The sequence below is a fragment of the Rattus norvegicus genome, chromosome 14, assembly GCF_036323735.1.
Source record: "Rattus norvegicus strain BN/NHsdMcwi chromosome 14, GRCr8, whole genome shotgun sequence".
NCBI classification, from domain to species: Eukaryota; Metazoa; Chordata; class Mammalia; order Rodentia; family Muridae; genus Rattus; species Rattus norvegicus.
Genome location: NC_086032.1, coordinates 84,684,685 through 84,709,859, shown reverse-complemented (window position 1 = coordinate 84,709,859; position 25,175 = coordinate 84,684,685). Strand labels below are relative to the sequence as shown.

General features: G+C 44.7%; 1 protein-coding gene across 10 annotated transcripts in view; it reads right to left on the bottom strand.

The window, feature by feature from the left end:
- Positions 1–25,175, bottom strand: part of Ankrd36 (ankyrin repeat domain 36) — a 116,764-nt gene that overhangs the window by 72,575 nt on the left and 19,014 nt on the right. For all 10 annotated transcript variants that reach the window (XR_005493389.2, XM_008770392.4, XM_039092849.2 and 7 more), the window contains 7 exons: positions 24,955–25,034; positions 21,884–21,942; positions 20,355–20,391; positions 17,205–17,271; positions 6,122–6,244; positions 5,927–6,033; positions 3,961–4,018 (listed from right to left, as the gene is read on the bottom strand). Coding sequence is in view for 9 of the 10 variants with exons in the window: in XM_008770392.4 (XP_008768614.1) it covers positions 3,961–4,018; positions 5,927–6,033; positions 6,122–6,244; positions 17,205–17,271; positions 20,355–20,391; positions 21,884–21,942; positions 24,955–25,034 (531 nt within the window). In the remaining variant the exon portion in view is untranslated. The remainder of the gene's footprint in view (positions 1–3,960; positions 4,019–5,926; positions 6,034–6,121; positions 6,245–17,204; positions 17,272–20,354; positions 20,392–21,883; positions 21,943–24,954; positions 25,035–25,175) is intronic.

Here is a 25,175-nt window from a genome sequence, read left to right as displayed (position 1 = left end):
GTTCCCTGTGGAGGGAAGGGAAGCAGGGGCCATACTCAAAAGGCACAAAGCAGCCCTCACTAGCCCCGCCCAGTGGAGGGCGTGGGTGAAGCAGCAACTCTGCCAAGGACTGGTGAATTAGTAATGGAGAGTGATCTCATGCGTCTTCGCTACATGAAACCTGGAAAGGCAAAGCAACATGGCTCCTTCAACCCCATCACAGCTCTTTAGACTGAAATCAAAAGGTTCTCAGAAGGGCGGATGGGAAGAAGTAAATCGTAACGGTTTCTGGCAAAAATGATGGATGACCTGAAAAGGAATCAACCAAACCGATGGGCTCTTCAGGACCCGGAGGCATGGACAGCAGCACAGAGGACGCAGCTGGCAGAGAAAATCGGAAGCATGGATGGGGAGTCACCAACATGAAGTACAGCTTGGCAAGGAAACTGAGGTTTGTTTTAATCACCAGAAAACACTTAGGCTTAATAAACACTTCCGGCAAATTATCGGGATACAAAATCAACAGGTAAAAACCAGTAGCTTTCCTACGTGTCAATGGCAACTTAACCAAGAAAGAAGTAAAAAAAAAAAAAATCCTTTCTCAACAGACCAAAATACCAAAAACTAAACCCCACACAGAAGAATGGTTTGAAGAAGATAGCAGACCATGGGAAGACCTGCCACGATCACAATTTAACATTGTGAAACGTATATTTCACCAAAAAGATCTACAGACTCAATACAATCCATATCGCAATCACAGTGGTATTCATCAGAACTGGAAGAAACTGCTAAAATCCTTATGAGTTCCCAATAAACAAGGAAATCCTTAGAAAGAGAGCTCCTAAGGCATCGCGATGACTAATCTTGATCTCTATTACAAAATCTTATCAACTAAACCAGCAATATACTGGCACAGAGACAGACACGAGGGATCTGGAGAGGTGCCTCAACCACTTGCTGCCCTTGTAGGGGTCCCAGCAGCCACATAGCAGCTCGCCACCATCTACACTGCCAGTTTCCTGTAATCCGATTTCTTTTTCTGGCCTCTGAGGGATGCTACATACATGTGGAGTCACTACGTGCAGGCAGAACACCCATATACATAAAAATAAAGAATTAAAACAAAGACAAACACATGCAATGCTGGAATAGAATACAGGATGCTCATATAAAGCCAGGCATATAAGGCCACTTATTCTTTATGAAATTGTCAAAAACATACACTGAAGGAAAAAAATAGCCTTTAACCAATGGTGCTTAGAGTGTTGGGTCCTCACAGTTAGAATCTAGAACAAAAATCCATACATCTCACTCAACAGTCATCAATTCAAAACAGACCAAAGACCTCAATGAGAAGCTGTAAAATGTTGGGGGAAAACACTTCAAAGCCATGTAAGAACTAGTATGGGTTTTCTTTCCACAAAAGGCTCTAGTATTGTAGAAAACAATAGATGGGACTGTATGCTATTAAAATACTGAGCAGTGAAGAAGGCAGTTGACAGAGAGAAGAGGCAGCCTACAGAGGGGTAAAAAGTCGTTGCTGGCTATGTATTAGACATTGTCTTAATATTTAGGGTATATATTAAAGAACCTCAAAAAATCAAACATTAGGAAAAACAATCATCCAATCTACCAATAGGCTGATGAACTGACTATATCTCAGAAGAAGACACATGAATGATCAATAGACTTGAAAATGTGCTCATTATTCCTAGTTGAGATGGCTGGTTTTCCATTGTCAATCTGACTGCCTTTAGAAACATCCTTTAGAAAAGTTCTGGGTATGAAGTAATCCACTAGGTCATGGTTGTCCTACCAGGGGCCACAGGCTTGAAGAAAGTTGACTCTCCTTTCCTCAGGATCTAGTAACTCCTATCAATAGATCCTCAGTTAGGAGTTGGGTGAAGAGGGTGAGGAACCTTTCTCCTCTCTGTGCTAGAATGGCTAATCTGGCTAGATCTTGTGCAAGTCTTATGCAGACAGCCACTACTATTTAGTTCATAAGTCCTACCATGTCCATACATCACCGGTTCACTCTGGTCCCCTCAGACCTGTGGCTCTGAACCACCTGCCTTCTGGGACATGCCCTAAGCCTGGGAGCGAGGGTGTGGATAGCTGTCTCAGTTGAGGACTCCTCAGACACTTATTCTCTCCATCAACTGCACAAAGAAACTCTTCTGATGGAGTCTGAGAGCCTCACTTATCTTTGGGTAGAGAGATGTAGCTCCAGAGGGTGATTTAATACTGTGTTCATGTGTAATGATAATAGTGGGTCCACCGCTGGGGCCTGTGAGCACCAACCCACAGAATCTGAGCCATGTTTACAATACTAGGCATGTGCTTCCTCCTGTGGCTCATACTTTACATCCAATTAGAAAGGAGTTGGTTACCCCCTCAACATTCGCGCCATTACTGCACCCCTGCGCCTGTCCTGCCACACTGCTCATTACTACACAGGGTTCACAGCTGGGTAAGACATCAGACATAATTTTAATTCAAGTATACAAAGTATACTTCGTTTGTGATGAAAATATTGATACGTTATACACGTCTATGCTTAAATATTGATACGTTGTACACGTCTATGCTTAAATATTGATACGTTGTACACGTCTATGCTTAAATATTGATACGTTGTACACGTCTACGCTTCCACAACGTTCTTGTCAGTCTGAAAATAGCATCAATATAGGGAATACGCTCTCTTCAAACTAAAATAAAAAGTGCTAGAGGGACACAAACCAACAGGCTCTCTGGTGTAGCTTGACTTTGTAGACAAAGGCATGTTCATTGATTATTGTGATAACTAACTAATTTAATAGGCATAAATATTGGATAGGTCATAATGACATAATTTTAAAATCACAATAATATTTACCTGTACCAATAATCTTTGCTCAATTTTCACTTTTATTTACGGTGTCATGCTGGTTTGGATAAGAACATCCCCCACAAACTCATATGCTTGAATGATTGATCTCCAGTTGGGGGAACTATTTGGGAAGGATTCAGTGGTGTGGCCTTGTTGGAGGAGGCGTGTCACTATGGCTGGGCTCTGAGATTTCTAAAGCCCATGCCACATCCAGCTAGTTCTCTCTGCCTTCTGCTTGTGGACCAATATGTGAGCTCTCAGTTACTGCTCCAGTGCCCTGCCTTCCTGCCTGCTGCCTGCTGCCATGTTTCCCACCATGATCTTCATGGACTCTAACTCTCTGGAACCACGAGCTCCAAATTAAACACTTTCTTTTATAAGTTACCTTGGTCATGGTGTTTTGTCACAACAGTTGAAATTTAACTAAGACATGTCAGTAAACTACATCCCTGTCATTGTGCATTTCTGGGCCATTATTTCAACTCTCATGCTCTCCAAGGGTTTACTAGTTCTTTGGCTTTTATCAAAATTAAAACAAAAACAAAAACAAACAAACAAACAAAAAAACAAAAACAAAAACAAAAACAAAAACAAAAAACCCTGAAAGCCAGATGTGGTGGCACATAATCCCAGCACTCAGGAAACAGAGGCAGGAGGATCTTTGTGAGTTTGAGGCCAGCCTGGTCTTTATAATAAGTTCTAAGATAGCCAGGGCTACACAGAACTGAGGTTCTCAACCTTCCTAATGCCGTGACCCTTTGATACAGTTCCTCATGGTGTGGTGACCTCCCAACCATAAAGCTGGTTTTGTTCCTACTTCATAACTGGAATTTTACTACTGTTTTAATCATAAAGTAAATATCTAATATGTAGGATATTTGATATGCAACCTGTGAAGGGGTCACTCTACCCCAATGGGGTTGTGACACACACAGAGACCATATCTCAAAACCAAGAATCTCAAACAAATCAACTGCACAGACGGTTTTCTCTGACAAACTCTCCAAGCAAAAATGATAATAGAGAAGGCACTATATCACTTAGGATAAATACTGAAAAGGCTGGATTCTGAACAAGAAAATTAATCTAATAAATCAGTATTTTACCTTAGTGTTCTCTATTGCTGGGAGGTTGGGATCATTGTCACCAGACTCCTTGAAAACCCTTCGGAGTAAAACATACAATAGGACATGAGTTCTGTTCTTTAAAACATTCTGGAGCATGTATACTAAATGTATTTTTATTTATATATTTAGAAGTTCATCTTTGTTTTTCCTATAAAAACAACAACAAAGCTTTTAGTTACCTCCTCTGCCTCCACTTCTCTCATTAAAGAATGACAGACAAGACATTCTCAGGGGTTAAAATGACTAGACGGCGGGGGTATGGCACCCCCCCCTCAAAAGCTGAACTAAAGCAACCAATTGAAAACTAATGTGCTATCGCTTCTCGGCCTTTTGGCTAAGATCAAGTGAAAACTAATGTGCTAATATAAGACAAAGCAGGGCTTTTCTTGGTGACTGATGAGAAAGGGCCCCGCCCACTGTGGGTGGGGCTACCCCTGGGCTGGTGGTCCTGGTTCTATAGGAAAGCAGGCTGAGCAAGGCATGAGGAGCAAGTCAATAAGCAGCACCCCTCCCTGGCCTCTACATCAGCTCTTGCCTCCAGGTTCCTGCCCTGTGTGAGTTCCTGCCCTGACTTCCTTCGATGATGACCAGAGATGTGGAAGTGTAAGGTGAATAAACACTTTCCTGTCCTGATTTGTTTTGGTCGTGGTGTTTTATCACAGCAATAGTAATCTGAGTCTGCCGCTTCCATAGGGGTAACTTGAGTTTCCCTTCATTCTTTCTTGAAACTGTCTGAACGATCCGACTGAGCAAGGGATATACTGACTTCTGTATTCCTAAGAGCAGAATATAGTTTGAATTGGTTTGGCAATGAAATGGGTCCTTTAATTTGAGCCCGCACATGGAGTGTAAACTTGGCTTCCCTTTACATCTTGAGCGAGCTTTCCAGCAATTCTCTGTCTGTCGAGTAATGTTCACTGCGATTATATATGGGTTCATTTTCAGTCCTTGGGAACATTTGATCAGAGCTGTGACTATAGATGAGCCAGCTCTGGGCTTCAGGAACTTCAGAAAATATACAGTGAGGCCCGAATCACAGTTTATGTGTAGCTGGATTATATGATGGGCCAGAAACAGCCATGGTCTGAGGGGCCATGGGCGTCCTGGGAGGCCATGGGGCAGGGAGAGAAGCTGAGCTCATGGCCATTACTCAAGGAACATACAGAGTTCAAACAGAAAGCACCAAGAACCGTGAAAGAAAGCCATTGGGCGCACTTTCCCTGTGTCCCTCTAGGTCCAACAGACCTGCTTGTTAGGGCGAGGGGAAGGCGAGAAAAATAACGAGGTGTGAAGTGTTTTTGCCTGGTCCACGATTATCACACACCACTCTCTAAAGAAAGATGGAGGAACAAGATGTCTGCCAGGCTGTGCGGGCCCCAGTTTACTGTCAAGTGTTTGGTTTTGGAACTGCAGTTTTCTCCTGATTTTTTTTCCTCCTTCCCTGCCTTCCTTTCTTCCTTCCCTCCCTTCCTCCCTCTTTTCTTGCTTTTCTCTCTCCTTCCTTCCTTTTTTCCTGTCTTCCTGCAGTGCTGGGGATGGACTTCAGGTGCTTTCTAACACGAGGCCAATGCACTTCCAATGATCCAAACTCCAGCTCTGGGATTTCTGAGACAGGATCTGGCTATGTAGCTAAGGCTGGCCTTAAATCCATGACTGTCCACCACCAGGGTGCTGGGGTGACAGGTGGCCATCACTGTACCTGCTGCACATGTAGTTTTCTGGGATGGAGAAAACGAGTCAAACAGGTGTGTAGGCCTTACATGCTGCAAAGATTGACAAACTAAAGGTGATGCCCACGGGCCAATGTGGAATTGAACATAAAACTGCGAACTGTCTGATGACTGTGTTAAATGTTTTCTATAGATCTGCTATGTTCGGTGTACGTGGCTCTCACGCCTTCTGAAGACGCTGAGCTGGTTTTACACAGAGAAATGAAAGCCGGTACCTGCTCAGCAGCTCTTGTGTCTGTACATCTGCCTCCTTTCCCTCTGGGAAGATTGCCACCTGCTGCTTGCTTTCCTCTCGAGGAACTGACCGGGATTCCATGTCTTCCTGTATTAAAAAGGTGTGAATTATTTTAAAAACATAACATTACATACTTTTGGGGCTAAGTTTAAAATCCTGTTAAAGCCAGCTTTACCCTCCATTCAGTTGGGTTGTAGACTGCTGGTTGCCTGGAGAACTTAACGGGTTCAGGCCAGTCTGCAGGATAGCCAACCCAGAGGCTGGACTCGGTGAACATGGGTGACTGAGCCACAGGAGGCTGCACGGAAAAGCAGAAGAGAGGTGTTTGAGACCCAGAGAATCCACACCCTGACATCTGCTTGCCATTTGCATCATTGCCTGGAGGAGCAGCACCGGATCGCAGGAAGTGCATGCCACGGCTGACTGCAGGGGACACTGGTGAGTGAGTCCTCCACACCATAGTCTCAGAGAGCATCATGCAGAAAGACACCAAAGAGAAACTTCCGATCTGCAGGCCTGCATCGGATCTGGGACATCCAGAACAAAGAACATGCTGGTCTCGGAACTCTTTCTCAACTGGGAGGGCACAGGTTTGTGATCAGGCCACTTCCCCACCTGTGACATCTGGAAACAAACGCAGAGGAAGGAGAAAGAGGGCCTTCTGTAGTACAAGCAAACGCTGCTATAGGCAGGACACCACACTTGATTTGGTTGCTTATTTTTATTTTAATCTTTTCTACGTTAATATTTTAGAATTTACACATTTGGACTTTGTCTCAGTGTTTTAATGATTTATGTCTATGCGTGTATTGGTCGTATATATGTCTGAATACCCGGTGTGTATCTGGTAGCCATGGAGGTCGTAAGAGGGCATTGTATCCCCAGGGATTGGAATTAGGGATGGTGGTAGGGTACAGTACAGGCCCTGGGAACAGAACCTCGGTCCTCTGTCTAACAGGTCCAAACACAGCAAACATGGCGCTAGTAGGTTTTGCTCCTTTCCATTCCCTCTCCCTCACTAAAGCATTAGATTACGTTTGTAAAGCTGGCCCCCAGGGTCCATTCTCTTATTTGGCCACTGGCTCATTCTTGAGACTAAACACCAAGGTCCACCAATCAAAACTCATTATTTGGCTACACTGGCTAACCTGTCCAATCAGGGCTTAGCAACTCATCCTAGCACGGACTCCCCTTTTCTCCTTAAAATGCACCCCACAGAGACCCCTATAGCAGCCTTTGTCCAAATCAGCAGCGGCATCTCCTTCCACCCCCAACCAAACCAAACCAAACCAAACCAAACCAAACCAAACCAAACCAAACCCAAAACAAAAACACCCCTGCTTGCCCCTCTGGGGTAATTACTCTCCTTTGTGCTGAGGACTTGGTGTCCTGTGTGTTCTGTGACAATTCCAGGGCCTCCTACATTGCTGCCATGCCTTAGATGGGTCTACAGGATTCCCCAGTTCAAGTCTCCCACTTCCCAGACCATCCGGTTCCTGCTCCCTTCATTCGACATTGGCTAATTAGTGAGTTTCTCCCTCGTAGCCATTCTAAACGTTCCCCAGCGTTCCCCATCAGTATCAGGTGATGCTGATAAGCCTCTGGGATGTCTCCTAAAGGCTCCAGCTCATAGCTCACAGCCATTACTGGTGCATCTCAGCATCAAGAACGGTTCTTATGCTTCTTAGATATCAAACAAAATGGCAGCCTTTATGGTTTCATAAGCACACAGACAGATGGGGTGCCCCTACCTCCCCTCTCTATAACTTTTCTGACTCCACGTGCTTCTCTGCCAGCTTCTACCCCTGCTCCGAGCATTCCCTTCCACTCTGTTCCCCTTCTGATGTGTTCTTATTGGGCCAGCAAAGCCTCCACAGCCACCCTGACTGACCAGTGTTCTGGCCCCACCCCCTTGGCCAGTCACTGCTGCTCTTGTGTCTCCCCATGCAGTACCACAGCTGCTGCTGCCTTAGCCATGCAGCCCTAGGAGCCTGCTACAGCTGTAGTGGCTGTACTGCTCCAAAAGCACACCACACACAGCCACACACAGCCACACACCACCACCACCGCTGTCCCTGCTGCCCAGTGGGAAAGCCTACCACTGCCTTAGCCTTCTCTGCCTTCATCTCCCTCTCCCTTCCAGTCCTGAAGCCAAACTCCCCGCCTTGATAAGTCCCTCCTCACAGCCCCAGCTGATCTCAATCTTGGCCTTTCCAAAGCCCATCCTCTACCTCTCCATTTCCCAATTTAACCCTTTCCCATCTCCCTAGGACCTGCAGTCCTGGCTGTGGACTACACTTTCCCTGATCTCGCCTGTGGGCTACCCAGCCTGCTCCTGTCCTCAGCTTGCCCCAAAAGTTCTCTCTCCCCCCATGGAGCTGCCTGCTCTGTCTTTTTCTCTGGTGCAGCTCCTCCCTACAGAAACAAACAAGCCCCAAGTTGTTCATATCTTGCTCTGTTCTACACTTCCAAAAGTCTCTCCTCTCCAATTTCAACTCCTAAAAATCCTTTAACTTATAAACTGTTAAGGTGAAGGCTAAAAAATCAGACACACTACAGAAATGGCCCTCAAACTCTTCAGAGAGCTGCCGAGTATGGCCTTTAAAATGTTTAAACTTCCCATTATAGAGACATGCTAGCTCTAATGAAAACCATATGGTCTTCAAAAACGATAGGGCACAACTCCTCCTGAATTGTGGTAAGGCTAGCCACTGGGCTAACCTGCCTCATGCCCCTCGCTGCTGCCAGGGTTCTGCCCAAACTAAACACTTTTGGGTTGATTGCCCTACTCTGCCTGGTCAAAGGAGGGTTAATTTTCCCAAATCCTCTGCCAAGAAATCTTTCAGACCTGGGTCTGACAGAAGGCCCACTGCTCTCTAGGACCCCAAAGACATACGACTACTGCCTCATCATTGAGACATGGAGTAACCTGGTAGGTAGGCAATGGCCTGATCACTGTCATCTTAATTGATTCATAAGCCATTCGGATTACACCTCCTGCTGTAATTCAGCCTTCTTGGCTCTCTAATGACACTGACCGGCCTGTCCATGCCCACACCAAATACTTCCTCATGTGGGTTCTCACTTCCTGTGTCAGGTTCCCACATCACATTCCTTCTAGATATGGAGACCAGGTTTTTCAGTCCTGAGAGAATTCTGGGGTTCCACTGACCCCTTTTCTGCCATGTAGTTTCCAACCACTATTCCTGGTGACACTACTGACGTCTTGGTCCTTAGACCTTAAAGATGCTTTTTTCCTTATCCCAAGATGCTCGTTCTCAACACACACACACACACACACACACACACACACACACACACACACTCACATATACACTCACCCACACAAACACACTCACCCACACAAACACACTCACACATGCTCACACACACTCACACACTCACATACACACACACATACACACACACTCACATACACACACACACTCACACTCACACACACACACACTGGTCAGGAGGGGTAGAGTCAAATATACATAAGTAAATAAATGATCTTTTCAAAAATGCTGCAGATGGGGTTGGAGAGGTGGTGCAGTTGTTAAAATGCTTGCCCGACAGGCATCAGATCCTGATCTTGAAATAAGAGAGCCCTTGTGTACAAGACGATACAGTGTGCTTTTGTATTCCAGTGCTGGGAGATGGAAACACGAGGGTTCCCAGAGCTTGCTAGGTAGACAGTCTAGCCACAGGAAAACTGTGGGTTCAGAGTTCGACAAAATAAAGTAAGGTCAGGAGCAAGTGAGGGAAACTCAGTGTCAACCTGAGGCTTACATGCCCCTCTCCGACGTGTACTGACTTGGTTTGAAGTCCTGATCTGGGCTGAGAGATGGATCAGTTGGGAAAGTTGCTTACTGGCCTAACCTGAGTTCAGACCTTAGCATCCACATGAGAGCCATGTACACGGGGCACTGGGAGTGAATCTGTACCCCAAAATGCTGCTGGTCTTCCAGTTTGGATCAGTTTCTTAGGTTTTAAGAACAGGGTGGCGGTAGACATGGTGTACACCTGTCTCTGCTGCTGCCCTAACCCTAAGACCTTCTGCTGGGTACTGCAGCACACAGCTTTAATCCCAGCATGTGGGAGGCCGAGAGTTCCAGGCCAGCCAGAGCTATGTGCTAAGACTCTGTCTCAAGGGGGGGGGGAGGGAGGAATAAAGCAAGGTACATATAAGAAATTTTAAGTTAACTATGAGGGAAAATCAGCAAAATTAGAGATCATCATCTTGAGCAATGCGTTTCAGACTCAGGAAGAAATTACTTCCTGCTTCTCTGCATACGTATGCACGCAGGTCTTGGATCTGAATTTATATATAATAATGTTAATTCTACTTGATAGAAATCTAAAGGGGGGGGGACTGGAGAGATGGCTCAGCGGTTAAGAGCACCAACTGCTCTTTCAGAGGTCCTGAGTTCAATTCCCAGCAACCACATGGTGGCTCACAACCATCTGCAAAAAGATCCGATGCCCTCTTCTGGTGTAGCTACAGTGTACTTATATAAAATAAATGAATAAATCTTTTTAAAAAAAAAAGAAATCTAAAGGAGTGTGTGTGCATGCACGCATGCATGTGCTTGTATGCGAGAGAGCAGGTGCAGTAAAGAACCACGGTGGGGGTGGGGAAAGAGATCTTAAAGATGGTTATGGGTAGGAAACTAGGAAGTAAAACCTGCAACAGAAAACCCAGGGAATTAAAGCAGCTAAAGAACCACGGTGGGGGTGGGGAAAGAGATCTTAAAGATGGTTATGGGTAGGAAACTAGGAAGTAAAACCTGCAACAGAAAACCCAGGGAATTAAAGCAGCTGGTGAGCCGGGTGGGGAGTAAGAGATGGAGTCGTGGGAAGGGGATCACAAAGCCCAACACGGCAGTGGTTTGAAAGAGAATGTCCCCCAGAGTCTCAGGCCTCTGAGCATGTGGTCCCCAGGTGGTGGCTGTTCCGGAGGGTTGGGTGGTACAGCCATGCTGGAGGATGTGTGTCACTGAGCTGGCCTTTGAGACCAGTTTGCTCCCTGGCTCTGCTTTGTGCTTGTGTGGTTCAAGAGGTGAGCTCTCAGCTTCCTGCTGCCATGGCTGCCACCTCTCTTGTGTCAGCTCCACCATCGTGGACGCTGGTCCCTCTGGAACCGTAAGCCAAAATAAATACTGTCTTCCTTAAGTCCCCTTTGGCCATAGTGTCTTATCACGGCCAATAAAACTAATACAAAAGAATGTATAACGATCCTTTAAGAAAATGCACTGGCATATATACTAATTATAAAAAAAACTTAAAAAATAATTTTTACTATAAAAGGCCCTGTCCTGTAAACTTGTGATGTACAGAGGAAATAACTGAATTCCATCGGCCTCACTGCCTTTCCACCATGCTGCCTTTTGACTGTCCCCTCTTGGGCTGCACCTCTCTCTCTCCAGATCTCCCTGCACACACTTGCTGGTTCTCAGAACCCACATTTCTGTCACGGTATTTTTTTTTTCATGTGATTTTTGGTGTCCTGCTTGTATTCCCCATTTACCAAAGGGCTTCCTGATGACAAAGGGCTCCCCACGCATCTCTCTCTCTCTCTCTCTCTCTCTCTCTCTCTCTCTCTCTATCTCTCTCTCTCTCTATCTCTCTCTCTCTCTCTCTCTCTCAGATTACAAACTTCGCATGTGGTGATGGAGGTTTTGAATGTTTTATTAAATTAATATGTTTGTCATCTGTACCACTAAATGTGTCATCCAAAGTCCAGTTATGTCTCTAGGAGTGACATGTCTCTCAAAACACCCCAGGGGTTGGGGATTTAGCTCAGTGGTAGAGCGCTTGCCTAGGAAGCACAAGGCCCTGGGTTCGGTCCCCAGCTCCGAAAAAAAAAAAAAAACCACAAAAAAAAAAAACATCCCATGATTGTCTGATTGAGAATGGACACAAACCTGCAGTGTAGGCCACTATTTAAGAGCCTTGGTAGGTCAGTCCGTGTGGGACATGCACCTTTCTTGGAAAGCATTGATATGTGAGGGAATAGTGTCTTGGGGACACAGTGTATAGAGCTTCTCAATTCCACGCTCACTCCTCTAGTTTGTGGTAGGAACTCACGTGGGTCGGTCTGGGCTGTCTGCACACGGACCCAAGGCCAAGAGCTCACTCTGCATAGCTCACTGAGGAATTTAAGTTAATGACCGGCTGTGTTTGCCCGAATGGCTTCTTGAGACAAAGTGTGTGAGTCTGCCTCTGGTAGCGTCTGCCTCCGATGCACTGGATTCATAGCACGCACAGGACGCTGCTTCTTGGTGTATTAAAGAAGTAAGACAAATGGGTACATGAGTTCCTCTCTTTCTCAGGCACCAATGCCACTGGGACAAGAGTCAATGAACAAAGCCACATAAAAGTGAACAAAATGTTGTAACTAAATAAGCAAAGGTTTGACCAAAGATGGACCAAAGACACTAAAAACCACTTTTATAAGAAAAAGAGAGACCAGTGGTAAATCATTTTCAAAGGGGAGGGGAAGAAACAGAAAAATAAAAAAGTTAGCCATCCCCTGGTAGGGGAGGGGTGGCTTTTTGTAATGCAGCTCTAATGTGTAGCAACGACAACTAAAAAAGTGCTGATATCTACGAATGTCCCTTAGATGAAATAACTGAGAAAGCTTTTGTCCACCCGCCCCCCAACTCCACGGGTCTCACCCTCTAGAGCCTCATTCTCTCAGCCGTTCTGATCACACCCATGTATCTATTCTCCCTGTTTCCCCAGCTTCAGCTTTTCAGTATAGTTTACTGGACGCTACTGTTCTTACTGGGATGGGAGAACTGACAAGAGAGGAAAATGACACAAAGTTACAAAGGGCCAGGAGACCGCAAGGTCAGGGCTTCTGTTCCTGTTGCAGAACATTTGAGGCACCCAGACGACTCGGAAGACAGGTGTGAATACTTCCGCCAGGAAGAGGAAACGAAATACTGGAAAAGCATATGGGTTTAAGAATCCTGGCTTGACACGGACTGCCCCTGGACTCTGACCTCATAGGTAGCAATGAATAGCCTAGTAAGAGCACCAGTGGAAGGGGAAGCCCTGGGTCCTGCTAAGACTGAACCCCCAGTGAACTAGACTGTTGGGGGGAGGGCGGCAATGGGGGGAGGATGGGGAGGGGAACACCCATAAAGAAGGGGAGGGAAGGGGTTAGGGGGATGTTGGCCCGGAAACCGGGAAAGGGAATAACACTCGAAATGTAAATAAGAAATATTTAAGTTAATAAAAAAAATTAATAAAAAAAAAAAGAATCCTGGCTTGAGGAGCTGGAGAGATGGCTCAGCAGTTAAGAGCACTGACTGCTCTTCTGGAGGTCCTGAGTTCAAATCCCAGCAACCACATGGTGGCTCACAGCCATCTGTGATGAGATCTGATGCCCTCTTCTGGTGTGTCTGAAGACAGCTACAGTGTACATAATAAATCTTAAAAAACAAACACAAATAAACAAAAACCCTGGCTTGTAAAATATACTAAACTGAAAAAAAAATAACACAAACCTAAATTTAAACATAAAATTAAATTTACAAACGGAAAGGAGGAGGTAGGAAAGACAAGATTTTCAGTCATATAATTATGTATTTTACAACATATCCTGGCACTGAGGACAGAAAACATATACTTACAGTAACATGTGCGAGTAGTTTCTCTCAAATGAATGCACGTTGGTATCCCTAAAGAAAATATCTTACTATAAAACAAGAATTGAAAATATTACAAAACCACAGAACTTTTTAAGAGAAACTGTTACAAGAAGGCTCCTTTTGAAAACAACCCTGTGCTCACAGTATTCAGCATTTGTCAGTGGGCTTCGAGAGTTCAGGCCAGAAACAAAGTACTTTAGCCAGTTTTTTTTTTTTGTTTGTTTGTTTTTGTTTTTTTGTTGTTTTTTTCGGAGCTGGAGACCGAACCCAGGGCCTTGCGCTTGCTAGGCAAGCGCTCTACCACTGAGCTAAATCCCCAACCCCCAGTCAGTCTTTTTTTAATTAAAAAAGTTTTTATGTGAATGAATGTTTTGCCTGAGTGTATATGCGCACACTGCACGTCTGTCTGATGCCAGTAGAGTCCAGAACCGGGAACTGAGTCCCTTAGAGTTACAGCATGAGTCGCCACAGAGGACTGAGAAAGGACCGCTGAGCCAACTCTCCAGCCCTGAGCTATATGCAATCTAAGGAAATGTAAGCAACATACTGAGAACCCGCCTCAAGATACTTTCAAAATAGAAACGTGTGTGTCCGTACAAATAAGCTTTTTAAGTGCCATTATGACATCATAAGGAAAAACAAAACCCTGTCTTAACATCAACCGGCTTGGTTTTCCTACGCCTAAGCAGATACTGATAGGTCTTATTTTCTAATTGGGCCACGCGTGAATGTGGTTTAAAATTGGACAAACGATCTAATAAGTAGCACAGACTTTTCACCATTAAAACAGCACGTTTATTAGTCTTCACATACTTTCCGACTCCTTAGCGGTTTGGATCTGGCAGCCATCCTGGGAGGGGACAGTGTGCGTGATGGGGGTGGGGGGATATGTCATCAAGAGGACTGAGTTCTCCAGCTATGAGGTAAAGCACAGGGAGCGTCCAAGCCCCACCTTACATTCACTTGGCCCTGGATTCAAATGGCATTTTACAATTTAAAAGGCAAAAAACTGTTAAGGTCAACAAAAATTTCCCAGAGTCATACAAAATGGCTTCACTGGAGGGATGAATCAGCAGGAAATCCTACTGCAGAGAGTTCTGTAGCTTCTGTTGCAGAGTGTGTTGTGTGTGTGTGTGTGTGTGTTGTATGTGTTGTGTATGTGTACGAGTGTGTGCGTGTGTGTGTGAGTGTGTGTGTATGTGTGTGTGTGTATGTGTGAGTGTGTGTGTGAGTGTATGTGTGTGTTGTATGTGTATGTGTGAGTGTGTGTGAGTGTGTGTGTGAGTGTGTGAGTGTGTGAGAGTGTGAGTGTGTGTGAGTGTGTATGTGTGGGGGTGTGTGTGAGTGTGTGTATGTGTGTGTGAGTGTGTATGTGTGTGAGTGTGTATGTGTGTGAGTGTGAGTGTGTGTTTGTGTGTGGGGGGTGTGAGTGTGTGTATGTGTGTGTGTGAGTGTGTATGTGTGTGAGTGTGTGTGTATGAGTGTGTATGTGTGTGAGTGTGAGTGTGTGTTTGTGTGTGGGGGGGTGTGAGTGTGTGTGTATGTGTGTGTGAGTGTGTGTTTGTGTGTGGGGGGTGTGAGTGTGTGTATGTGTGTGTGAGTGTGAGTGTGTATGTGTGGGGTGTGTGTGTGTGTGTATGTGTGTGTGTTCTTATTATCTTTGAGTAACAGGTCACAGCTCCCAGAAAACAGCCAAAGCTGAATTTCCTCAGCAGCTGTGTCCCTGTGCTTCCACTTCACACGCAGAAGGAAGTAAAAAAACAACTCGGAACGGCTGCGGAGAACGCCAGTTCTACATTTAAATAACTCTGTGTCTCACAGTTTATCTTCTTGATTTATTAACACAGATTAAGAATCCTCTCATTGGTAAGTGCTGTTACTGAGGTAGAGGATGACCTGTCCCAAACGTGCAGTACCGGGGTTACAGACACCAAGCGTGCCGTCTACTCCAGAATGAAACGGAACCATTTCTAACCGAGAGAAAGACAAGTTGGAAAAAGAAGCCTTGCTTTGGCTTTTAGTGGGGAGAAAAGATCGGCACTTCGGATGAGAGACAGTAGTATGGGATATGAAAGCACACATTTAGTAAAAACACAAGAGCTGAGATGCATGAGAACCACCCATCTAAGCACCCAGTCAAGAGTCCGAGTCCGGGGACTCTGAGGATGCTCTCTCTAAGTCTGTGTTCTTACGACAGGTCCTAAGTTCTCCCTTCTCACCCAGCTCCTTAGAGCAAACCACCCCAGAGGACAAACCCTAAACATCAGGAAGGATAATGAACTTAGGGCACATTCAAAATGCTCGATATTGTTAATTGCTACTATTTTTCTGTTTGTTTCTTCACACTGAAATATATTAAAATTCTGTTTTAGCGTGAAACTATTCTGGGAACAAAAGGTGACCCACCCACAGGTTTCCAGCCTTCTGCTACCTCATAACGTGCAGAAGACTTAAGATGAGAAGTTAAAGGAGTAAGCGAAAGCCTTCTGAAATCTAAACCACTAGAATATGACACTAAGAATGTGAGCTGATATTAAAAGCTAAGCACAAAACTTCAGAAATTAAAATTTTACGCTATGGTTATTGAATTTCTGCTTGTACTAGCTTGCAACTATTTGGGCTAAGATGTATTATTTGGCTGTACAGGGTTTATTATTATTTTTTTTAATTGAAAATAGATTCTTCTTCATACAGTACATCCTGGCCGTGGTTTCCCTTCCCCTCCTTCCTCTCCTCTCAGCGCCCCTACCTCCCCTCTCTCCCAGATCCACTCTTCCATTTCCCTTCAGAAAAGAGCAGGCCTCCAAGAAACAACAAAAACCAAGATGCAGCAAGACTGGGGCGGGGGTGGGGGCGGCTTATAGTGAGGGTGGACAAGGCTTGCGAGACACGCCTGTTCCCACGGTTAGGAGTCCCCTAGAACCACCATTCACTGACAGTTTTGAAACCAAAGGTAGATCTGTTAGCCGTGACATAGATTTTCAGTTTCCTTACAACTTTGAATCATCAATATAATGAAAGTCACACAAGTAAACTACTTTTTAATCTTTTTCCATTATTTTATTTTGTGTGTATGAGTGTCTGCCTGCGTGTATGTATGTGCACCCCGTGCGTGCGCGATGCCTGTGGAGGTCAGTAGTAGTCCTCAGATCCCGTAGTACTGTAGTTACAGATGGCTGCGAGCCACCATGTGGGTGTTGGGAACCGAAACGGGGTCCTCTGCAAGAGCAACAAGTGCTCTTAACACTGAGCCAGCTCTGCAGCCCCCAGGTAAAAAGTTAAGCCACAGCGATGCATATTTATCCCAAAGACCCTGGCTCAACTTCAGACTCGCTCTACTGAGAAAGCACCTCGTGACCTTCTTCCCAGTGCGCATGTCCCACGCCTAATTCAAGCCTCACTGCACAGAGCAGCCACCGCCTCTGTCAGGACTCAAAGTAAAACAAAGCAGCAAGAGGCCCAGCTGGTCATAATTATATAAATGTTTCTCTCTGGCTGACTTTTCAGATGCAGTGAGAGTAGACCACTGCTGAATGTAAGAATATATAGAAAAAAAATTCGGAAAGAGAACGTTGATTTCACAGAGGGGCATTTTACCTTGGTACTGAAGCTAGGTTCATCGTCTACTTCTGTGGGCTCAGAGTTACTACGTCTTTGGGCGGAACTTAAGAATAAAAGTAAACAAGAAGAGGGGAGATTGGGTTATTAGTTATCTGTACTATTTCTTTACGAGATATTTAAAATTGATCTGTTAATTGAAAACAACAAGGAAACAAGCAATCACTATCCCTTTCTGCCTCAACTCTCTACCCATTACGCAGGGGTGACTCCTTCATATGTCCATGACAAAGAATGGTACCCTGTATATTGGCAGAGCCCCCCAAAAATGTCTTCACAGATTTCCTCTCTTGAAGGCCGATGCATTGGCTCACGCATAGTTTTGCTGCCTGAATTGTAAAGGAAAACAAAACAAGGCTCGAACAGTAGTGTTCCCTCTTTGCTGTCTCCCCCTGGTTAACAACTGCACTTCATTCAGAATTGGACATCTGGATCCTTCATAGCTCAAACCATAGACTGAAAGAGGCCAGGGGGTTGTGTCACTTTAAACAGCACAGAGTTTCCCCAGAAGAGGAGGACAGTGGTTAAAAATCACATGTCTACAGCATTCCTGACCATGTTCTCTTCAGAGAGATGAAAACATTAAACATTATTTTTTTTAAAAAAATATTTTTTTCAAATAACCTTCATTTTCAGGTCTTCACAAGCTATCAAACAATAAAAACCCCTCGTAGGCTCATATACACTCCAGGGAGAGAACGTGGGGGCCCTGGTGGTGGAACATCTAAATCCCCAGGAATATCTTCCCTCCTGTGCACTCCACTCCCCAGGCGTCCTCCTTCAGGGTTCAGTCACATTCTCCTGTGGCAATGCGGTACGCTTAAACGATCTCTCATATTCTGAAAGACTGATTTGCTGGACCTTGCAGCCAGAGTTAATATCAATAATAGACCTTTTGGTTGCTTAAGACTGCAGTCTTACTGTGTCCTCAGCCTGTTTGTTTAACCTAATTTTAAGAGAACTATGTGACAATCACCCTTCAACTTTCTATAAAGGTTAAACACAGCATTTGGATACTGGCTGGTAAGCAGTGATGTTTGTAGTACCGTTTGTCATCTGGGTCAGTTGGTGTCAAAGACATGATCTCTGTAACACTCTGTCAAAGATTTCGGTAGAGTGTACCATCCCACCCCCATTAAGCTTTCTGCGCCTTTCAATAAAGACAGAAAAAAAAAATGCCTTTGTCAAGGGTATCTGGGTCAAGAGATACACACAGGATGAAACACACAGGACCATGGAGGAGAGAATTCAAATCTGGACTTGCTCTTGGTTAAACGACTCCAAAGGGAAATGCTTTTATTTCTTTCCTCAATGAGACACCAATGCCTGATTGGTGACTCGGAGCCAACCACTAATGCATTTAATCAATTAACGTTGCAGCCCTATTTCCCAAGCCTGGTCAACGCCCTCTGTGGAGTCAGCACCCTGGCCTCAGCTTGGCCTGGGAGAACTTCTCTAGGCCATGGATTCAACTTGCCCTTTCCTGGGTGACCGCGTATGAATCAGCACTGGGGTGGATCAGAGAGCTGCTACCTAGTAAGATGCTCTGACTACCTCAAGTTATTATAGCCCCGTTTAACAGAAGTCCTAAATCTTGTCCAGAACTTTTTGATTTCTTTTTTAAATTTTTATTCATTCTTTCTCTCACATGTTACATCCTCATTGGAGTTTCTCCTCCCTCCTCTCCTCCCAGCCCCTCCCCCACCTCCCCTCCGAATTCTTTATTCTAATAGGATCTTCTAGATTCTCCGCTAAGGATTTCCATCACCTCTACCACATGTGCTACAATGCCCAAAGTGCTCATCCCCTTTCTAAACTTGTGAGCACCACCCGGAAGTTGTTCCTGCACATAATACCCTGTCTGTTGATTCTGTGGTGATAGCCCGGAATGAGTTACACTTACTATTCCCATCTTTAGCCTCTCCACTGGGCTTCTCTATGTTCGCCGGCCATATTACTAAAACACTAATCTGCTAAGAGGTGGAGGTTTGGGGGGTGGAGGTTTGGGGGGTGGAGGTTTGGGGGAGTGGGGGTTTGGGGGGGTGGAAGTTCGGGGGGGTGCTACTGGCCATAGACTCAAGGGTATCAGTCTCTGCTGCGCTTGGTATAACCAAGGAAGCCATTTCAGAGTCTTTTAGTCCCAAGCTCTCTGACAGAGCAGATGAGTAGGGGAGGATTCTAAACACAGGTTCAAGTAACCACTGGTAGTTTGATTAGTCCACAGCATTCCCTAAAGTCATGAAACTGTACATGGAAAGGAACACTTAGCAGTCAGATATAAAAAATCATGAAAGAGAAGCTAAAGTAGGAATCCCTCATAAAAGTAGTGTATTCGCTGGAAAAGAAAATAGACTGGAAGACAGACAGACAGATATGGGAGCTCATGTCGGTAAATCGAAAGGTCAATGAAAATATCTCCCGGGGAGATCTTTTTAGTATTATTTATATAACATGTAAATGTTCTTTTCTAGTAGAATAATTATATATCAATGTTATGTGCTATGGCCACACGTTAGTGAGAGCTTCGCTAAAACCTTTTACTACTGAAAACAAGCCAATGATTACCAATACAGTGTTATAATAAATTACTGGATTATGTTGCTGCATGGAGGCAAAAACCAACAGAGTCTAAATTTGATTTTCTGAATCGGTGACCTGTATTCTGGTCCTTTTAATCTATGCAGAGGAAGAAGAGACAGTGTTCTGCAGGCAGACGGTCAAATCATAGGTCAGATACGCGTCACTGACAGGATGGTGAGCGGGTTCGTCTGCCTTCACATCACAGTGGCCACTTGTGAGGACAAGTGTGCTCTTTCCTTGGTGGTGGTGTGTTCTGTCTGTCTGATTTGGGTTGCTGTTGATGCATGAGGCAGGGTTTCTCTATATAGCCTGACACTCACTCTGTAGACTAGGCTGGCCTCAAACGCAGAGATCTACCTGCCCCTGCCTTCCGAGTGTTGGGATTAAAGGCCTGCGCCATCACCACCTGGCATGAGTCGTACCACAGCACTCTGCATACCTTCTGTACACCATATTGAATCTAGTCAGAGGAATACACAACAGAAGTGAGTTTCTTTTCTCTGCACTCACTAAAGACTGCCTTAAACAGTTAAATTAATCAACTCTTACCTTGTTTTAGAGTAAGATTCAGGATAAGTATCTGCTTCTAAAGATAAAGAAAGACAACATTTTAAATCAACAAAATGAATAGAGAATGAAGAAAACAAGGGGTGTAATCTAGCATTACATGGCCGGGGCATCCTTGGTAGCACGATTCTCCTTGGAACTACAGCTGGTTCTACCGGGAAGACCGGTTAGACCAGTGGCTGGCGTTAATGACTGGGAGCTCTCGATTTAACTTCTTGTGTATTTCAATGAAAGGTGGGAAAATGACATATCTCGAAATGGAATCCATGACAGTTAGATGTCTCTGCAGCCTCACAGTCACAACGGAAGCTGGCCAGACTGACAGCAAACCGTCCTGTCACACAGTATTTCTGTGCTGAAACTGGCTGTGTCAAATGGCTCTGTGGTTTTCTGGACAGATGACACTAGGAGCAATTCTGTTCTTACTTTGTTATTACAAAACACAACTTCTCTAAGTTTTCATTCAAAACCATGCTGTGTAAGATCAGTCTGTGGGCATTGTATAGCATGGCAGGGGAGACTCTCTAAAAAAAAAAATGTAGAAATAAAATTGAAGAATGGCTCAGCAATGGAGAGAGCACTGACTGTTTCTCCAGAGGACCTGAGTTCAATTCCCAGAACCCACATGGCAGCTCACAACCATCTGTGACTCCAGTTCCAGGGGATCTGATGCTGCTTTCCAGCTTCTGAGGGCACATGATATGCACATGGTGCACAGGCATGCACAAAGCTCCTATACACATTAAATTAAATTAAGTTTACATTTAAAAACACCAATTAGTTTGCTCAAGCTTCCAGAAGGTGGCAATAAACAAGTGATGGTGGCTTTTTAACTGTCAACTTGACTCGGTCTAGAATCACCTAGGTAGAGTATCTCAGTGAGGGCTTTTCTAGATTATGTTGCCCTATAGCCAATCTGTGGGGATTACCTTTGCTTTGTTAACTAAGGTGAGAAGACCCTATCACTGTGGGCAGCACAATTCCCTGTGCAACACATCCTGAACTCTGTAACAGTGGAGAGAGAAGCTAGACACAAGCATGGCTGCATCTACTCCTTTCTTCTTCTGACCACATACCTAATGTAACCAGTTACCCCAAGCTCTGGCCACTGCCAACTCTGGGCTCATAAACAAAGATTAAATCCTCCTCTAAGGATGGTTTCTCCAGGGTATTTTAAATCACAGCAACAGGAAATAAAACAAAGACAAACGAGATTACTATAATCAGAGACCCACCCCCCACTCTACTAGGAGAAAACAAATGATTGGACTCTAGTATTTCCCCAGAACAGAAAATATACTTATAAAAGGAAGGCTAGGGATTCAGATAAACAATAGAGCAACACACAAATACACATAGACACACAGATACGGGCGCAGGCACATGCACATGCATGCACTCCTGCACACAAATACAAACTCAAGCTGTACACTGAGGTCACTGATCAGCCTTTCTTACTCCCACTTGATCAAGGGCAGATCAAGGCTTTGAATCATCAGAGTTTGAGTTACCTGAGTTGCACTCTTCACAATTTTCAAGTTCCTTCTCTTTGTGTTTTAAAGCAGCTGGGCTTTTGCAATGCAAAAAAAGTGATAAAATTAATATTTGAGTAGTTATGTGAAAAATGTTGAACAATGACATTAAACAAATGAAGGCTTATTTTATAAATTATGGGTATGAATATTATAAGGTTAAGCCACCAAAGTCCCTTACTAAGTTTTCGATCAAAGAATAAAATGTAAAAATGTAGATAGAGTGGACATGAATCAAAAGGAATACAGCCCAGGCCAGAAACTGGACCAGTCTGACATCATAGAAAGTGCCCAAGAATGTTTTCCAAACAGACAAGTTTCTTTCCTTATATGCAAGTTCTTCTAAAGGATACGTATTTTATTGCCTTGCTTTATCATGAAATGTTTAAAACTTGAAATGTTAAAAGAAAATGGAGCAAAGAAACAATAAAGTAACAGTATACTTTGTTCTTTAAGGCTGAACTTCTTTAGAATCCCGAAGATGTGTCTTATCACAGGTTCAAACAACAAACACTGGGGCCAGAGAGATGGCTCAGTGGTTAAGAGCACCGACTGCTCTTCCAGAGGTCCTGAGTTCAATTCCCAGCAACAATATGGTGGCTCACAACCATCTGTAATGGGATCTGATGCCCTCTTCTGGTGTGTCTGAGACAGCGACAGTGTACTCATACATAAAATAAACGAAAGCGAAAACAAAAACTAAACAAAAATTAATGTCTGTACTTACCAGAAATCTCTTAAATTGCATTTATTACCTGTTTTATTTTTGTGATGTGTAATTCAGAAGAGATAATTATTTGCAACTATAAGTTCTCATTGCCTCAATATGATTGGCAGTGATCATAACACTAACGGATCACAACCGAGTGAGGGATGACCACTGCTGCTTCATACCGAGCCACTTGCTTGTTTATTTGGCTGGTCGGTCACTTTGAAAAAGGATCTCGGGGTTGGGGATTTGGCTCAGTGGTAGAGCACTTGCCTAGAAAGCGCAAGGCCCTGGGTTCGGTCCCCAGCTCAAAAAAAAAAAAAAAAAAAAAAAAAAAAGAGAAAGGATCTCACTTTGTAGTCTGGGTGCCCTGGCGCTCAGAGACCTGCCTACCTTTGCCTTGTGAGTGCTATGATTACAGGCTTGTACTGCCATACCAGGCCTCTGATCAAATTCTTGACACACACACATGAATACACAGCATATCACACACAGAATGATATTTAATCTCCATGACAACCGGGGAAGAATGGCAAGTTCCCTGGGAGAGATTCATTACCATGTACAACAGATCCTTTGAGGCCCAAATATGGCAACTACCCTGGAGATAGAAGGGCATCCCACCACTGAGACATCACAGAAGGAAGGAGACTTCAGCCATCTTTATCGGAACCTCTCAAGTTTACAATGGAAAAGCAAAGGAACCCCTCCAAGACTGTGCGCGGGCTAATGTGGATCCTGCATAAAGTTTGGGTGTGGAGAACAATGAATTTGTGTGCTGTGTGTGGCTCCATCTGGGAGACCTGGTTAGCTGCTCAGAGCATGACTCCTGGTCTTACTTTCCTGTTGCCGTGATAAACACTGTGACGAAGACAATTTACTTTTTAAAAGTGTCTACTGGGATTTATGGATTCAGAGGGTTAGAGCTCATGATGGCTGGAGTGGAGGAATGGTAGAAACAAAAGCTTAGAGCTTACGATTTTCCTTTTTTAATTTTTGAGATTATAATTGCAACATTTCCCCCTTTACTTTACTCCCTCCAAACCTTTCCATATACCCTTCCCATTCTCCTTCAAATTCATGGTCTTTATAAGGGACAAGTTCTGCCCACAGTTCATGGGTGGGAGGATGTGGGCCGGGGCCGCGATGGAAAGTTCTGCATTACTCTCTGAGTGTGACAGAACGCGTTGGGGGCTCAGGTAAAGGTCAAAGAAGTAAAAGCAATTTGCATAAACCCACTAAGTACAATGACAGAGTAGCTAAGTGAATGAATGATACCGATAAGCAGGAAGTCAGCGCTGAAGGAAGCAATGCCTTCCTTCAGCCTTCTGAGAGCATGCGCCGCCCTCCGTGTGAGCATGCGCCGCCCTCCGTGTGAGCATGCGCCTCCGTCCGTGTGAGCATGTGCCACCCTCCGTGTGAGCATGCGCTTCCGTCCGTGTGACCATGCGCCGCCCTCCGTGTGAGCATGCGCTTCCGTCCGTGTGACCATGCGCCGCCCTCCGTGTGACCATGCGCCGCCCTCCGTGTGAGCATGCGCCGCCCTCCATGTGAGCATGCGCCGCCCTCCGTGTGAGCATGTGCCTCCGTCCGTGTGAGCATGCGCCGCCCTCCGTGTGAGCATGCGCCTCCGTCCGTGTGAGCATGCGCCACCCTCCCTGCGTCACGAAAGACGGTGGCTATTATAAACGGTCCCAAATCACACTTCCAACAAATAGGAAAGGAAGGAACTAAACTCTAATTCTTTCTTTTATATGGTACCTATGACTTTTATATCCAATCAGAGGATTTTCTTCCCACAAATACTCTTCTCAGAGGAAAAATAAAGAAAAATCTGACATAATTGAATGGTTTCGATGAATAGCCAGCCACTCACAAACAACAAACATGGCGTCAACATTCTTAAAAAACAAAAGGTCAAGCATAGATATCCCATAAACATCCCAAATCATTTCAGCTCCAATTTGTAGGTGGTCATGTGTGAGAGAAGCTGAGGAAAACTAAGCGCAGAGTCGGATCAGTCAGTTCAAGGCTGTTCTTTACCAATCAGTGTAACGCTTGGAAACCCTTTTCACTGTCTAAGCTCTTACGACAAAAATTCAGGCTGCAAGTTGCAAATATCAAGAAACTTCAAGCGGAATGTAAATCATCATACATGGTTGTCTTTCCCACAATAATTGCCTTTACAATTACCTCATGCTTTGGGGGCGTGGCTTTCAGTAACTACCAATACTGCGAACAAGTTCCTTCTTATCCGTTTTATATCACTCGGCTACTGTAGCCATCCCATACCACCCCACCTCAGCTTGTTTGAACTAAAGGAATGTACAAGCAGTTGTACCTCCCCAGCTTGTCATCTGTGTTTTCCTCCATCTCTTGGTTGTCTTCCTTGATGTGGTGTGAATGTGGTATGCAGCCATCCTGTTAGAAAAGAAAAGGAAACAATCAGAGAACCCATTAACTCACATGTTTCTTAACTGCCCCGGCATTTTCTGACTGGACCTGTGACTGCAAGCATGGGGCACAGGGTGTCTCCTCCCTCTGGATGCTGCCCCTACTGTG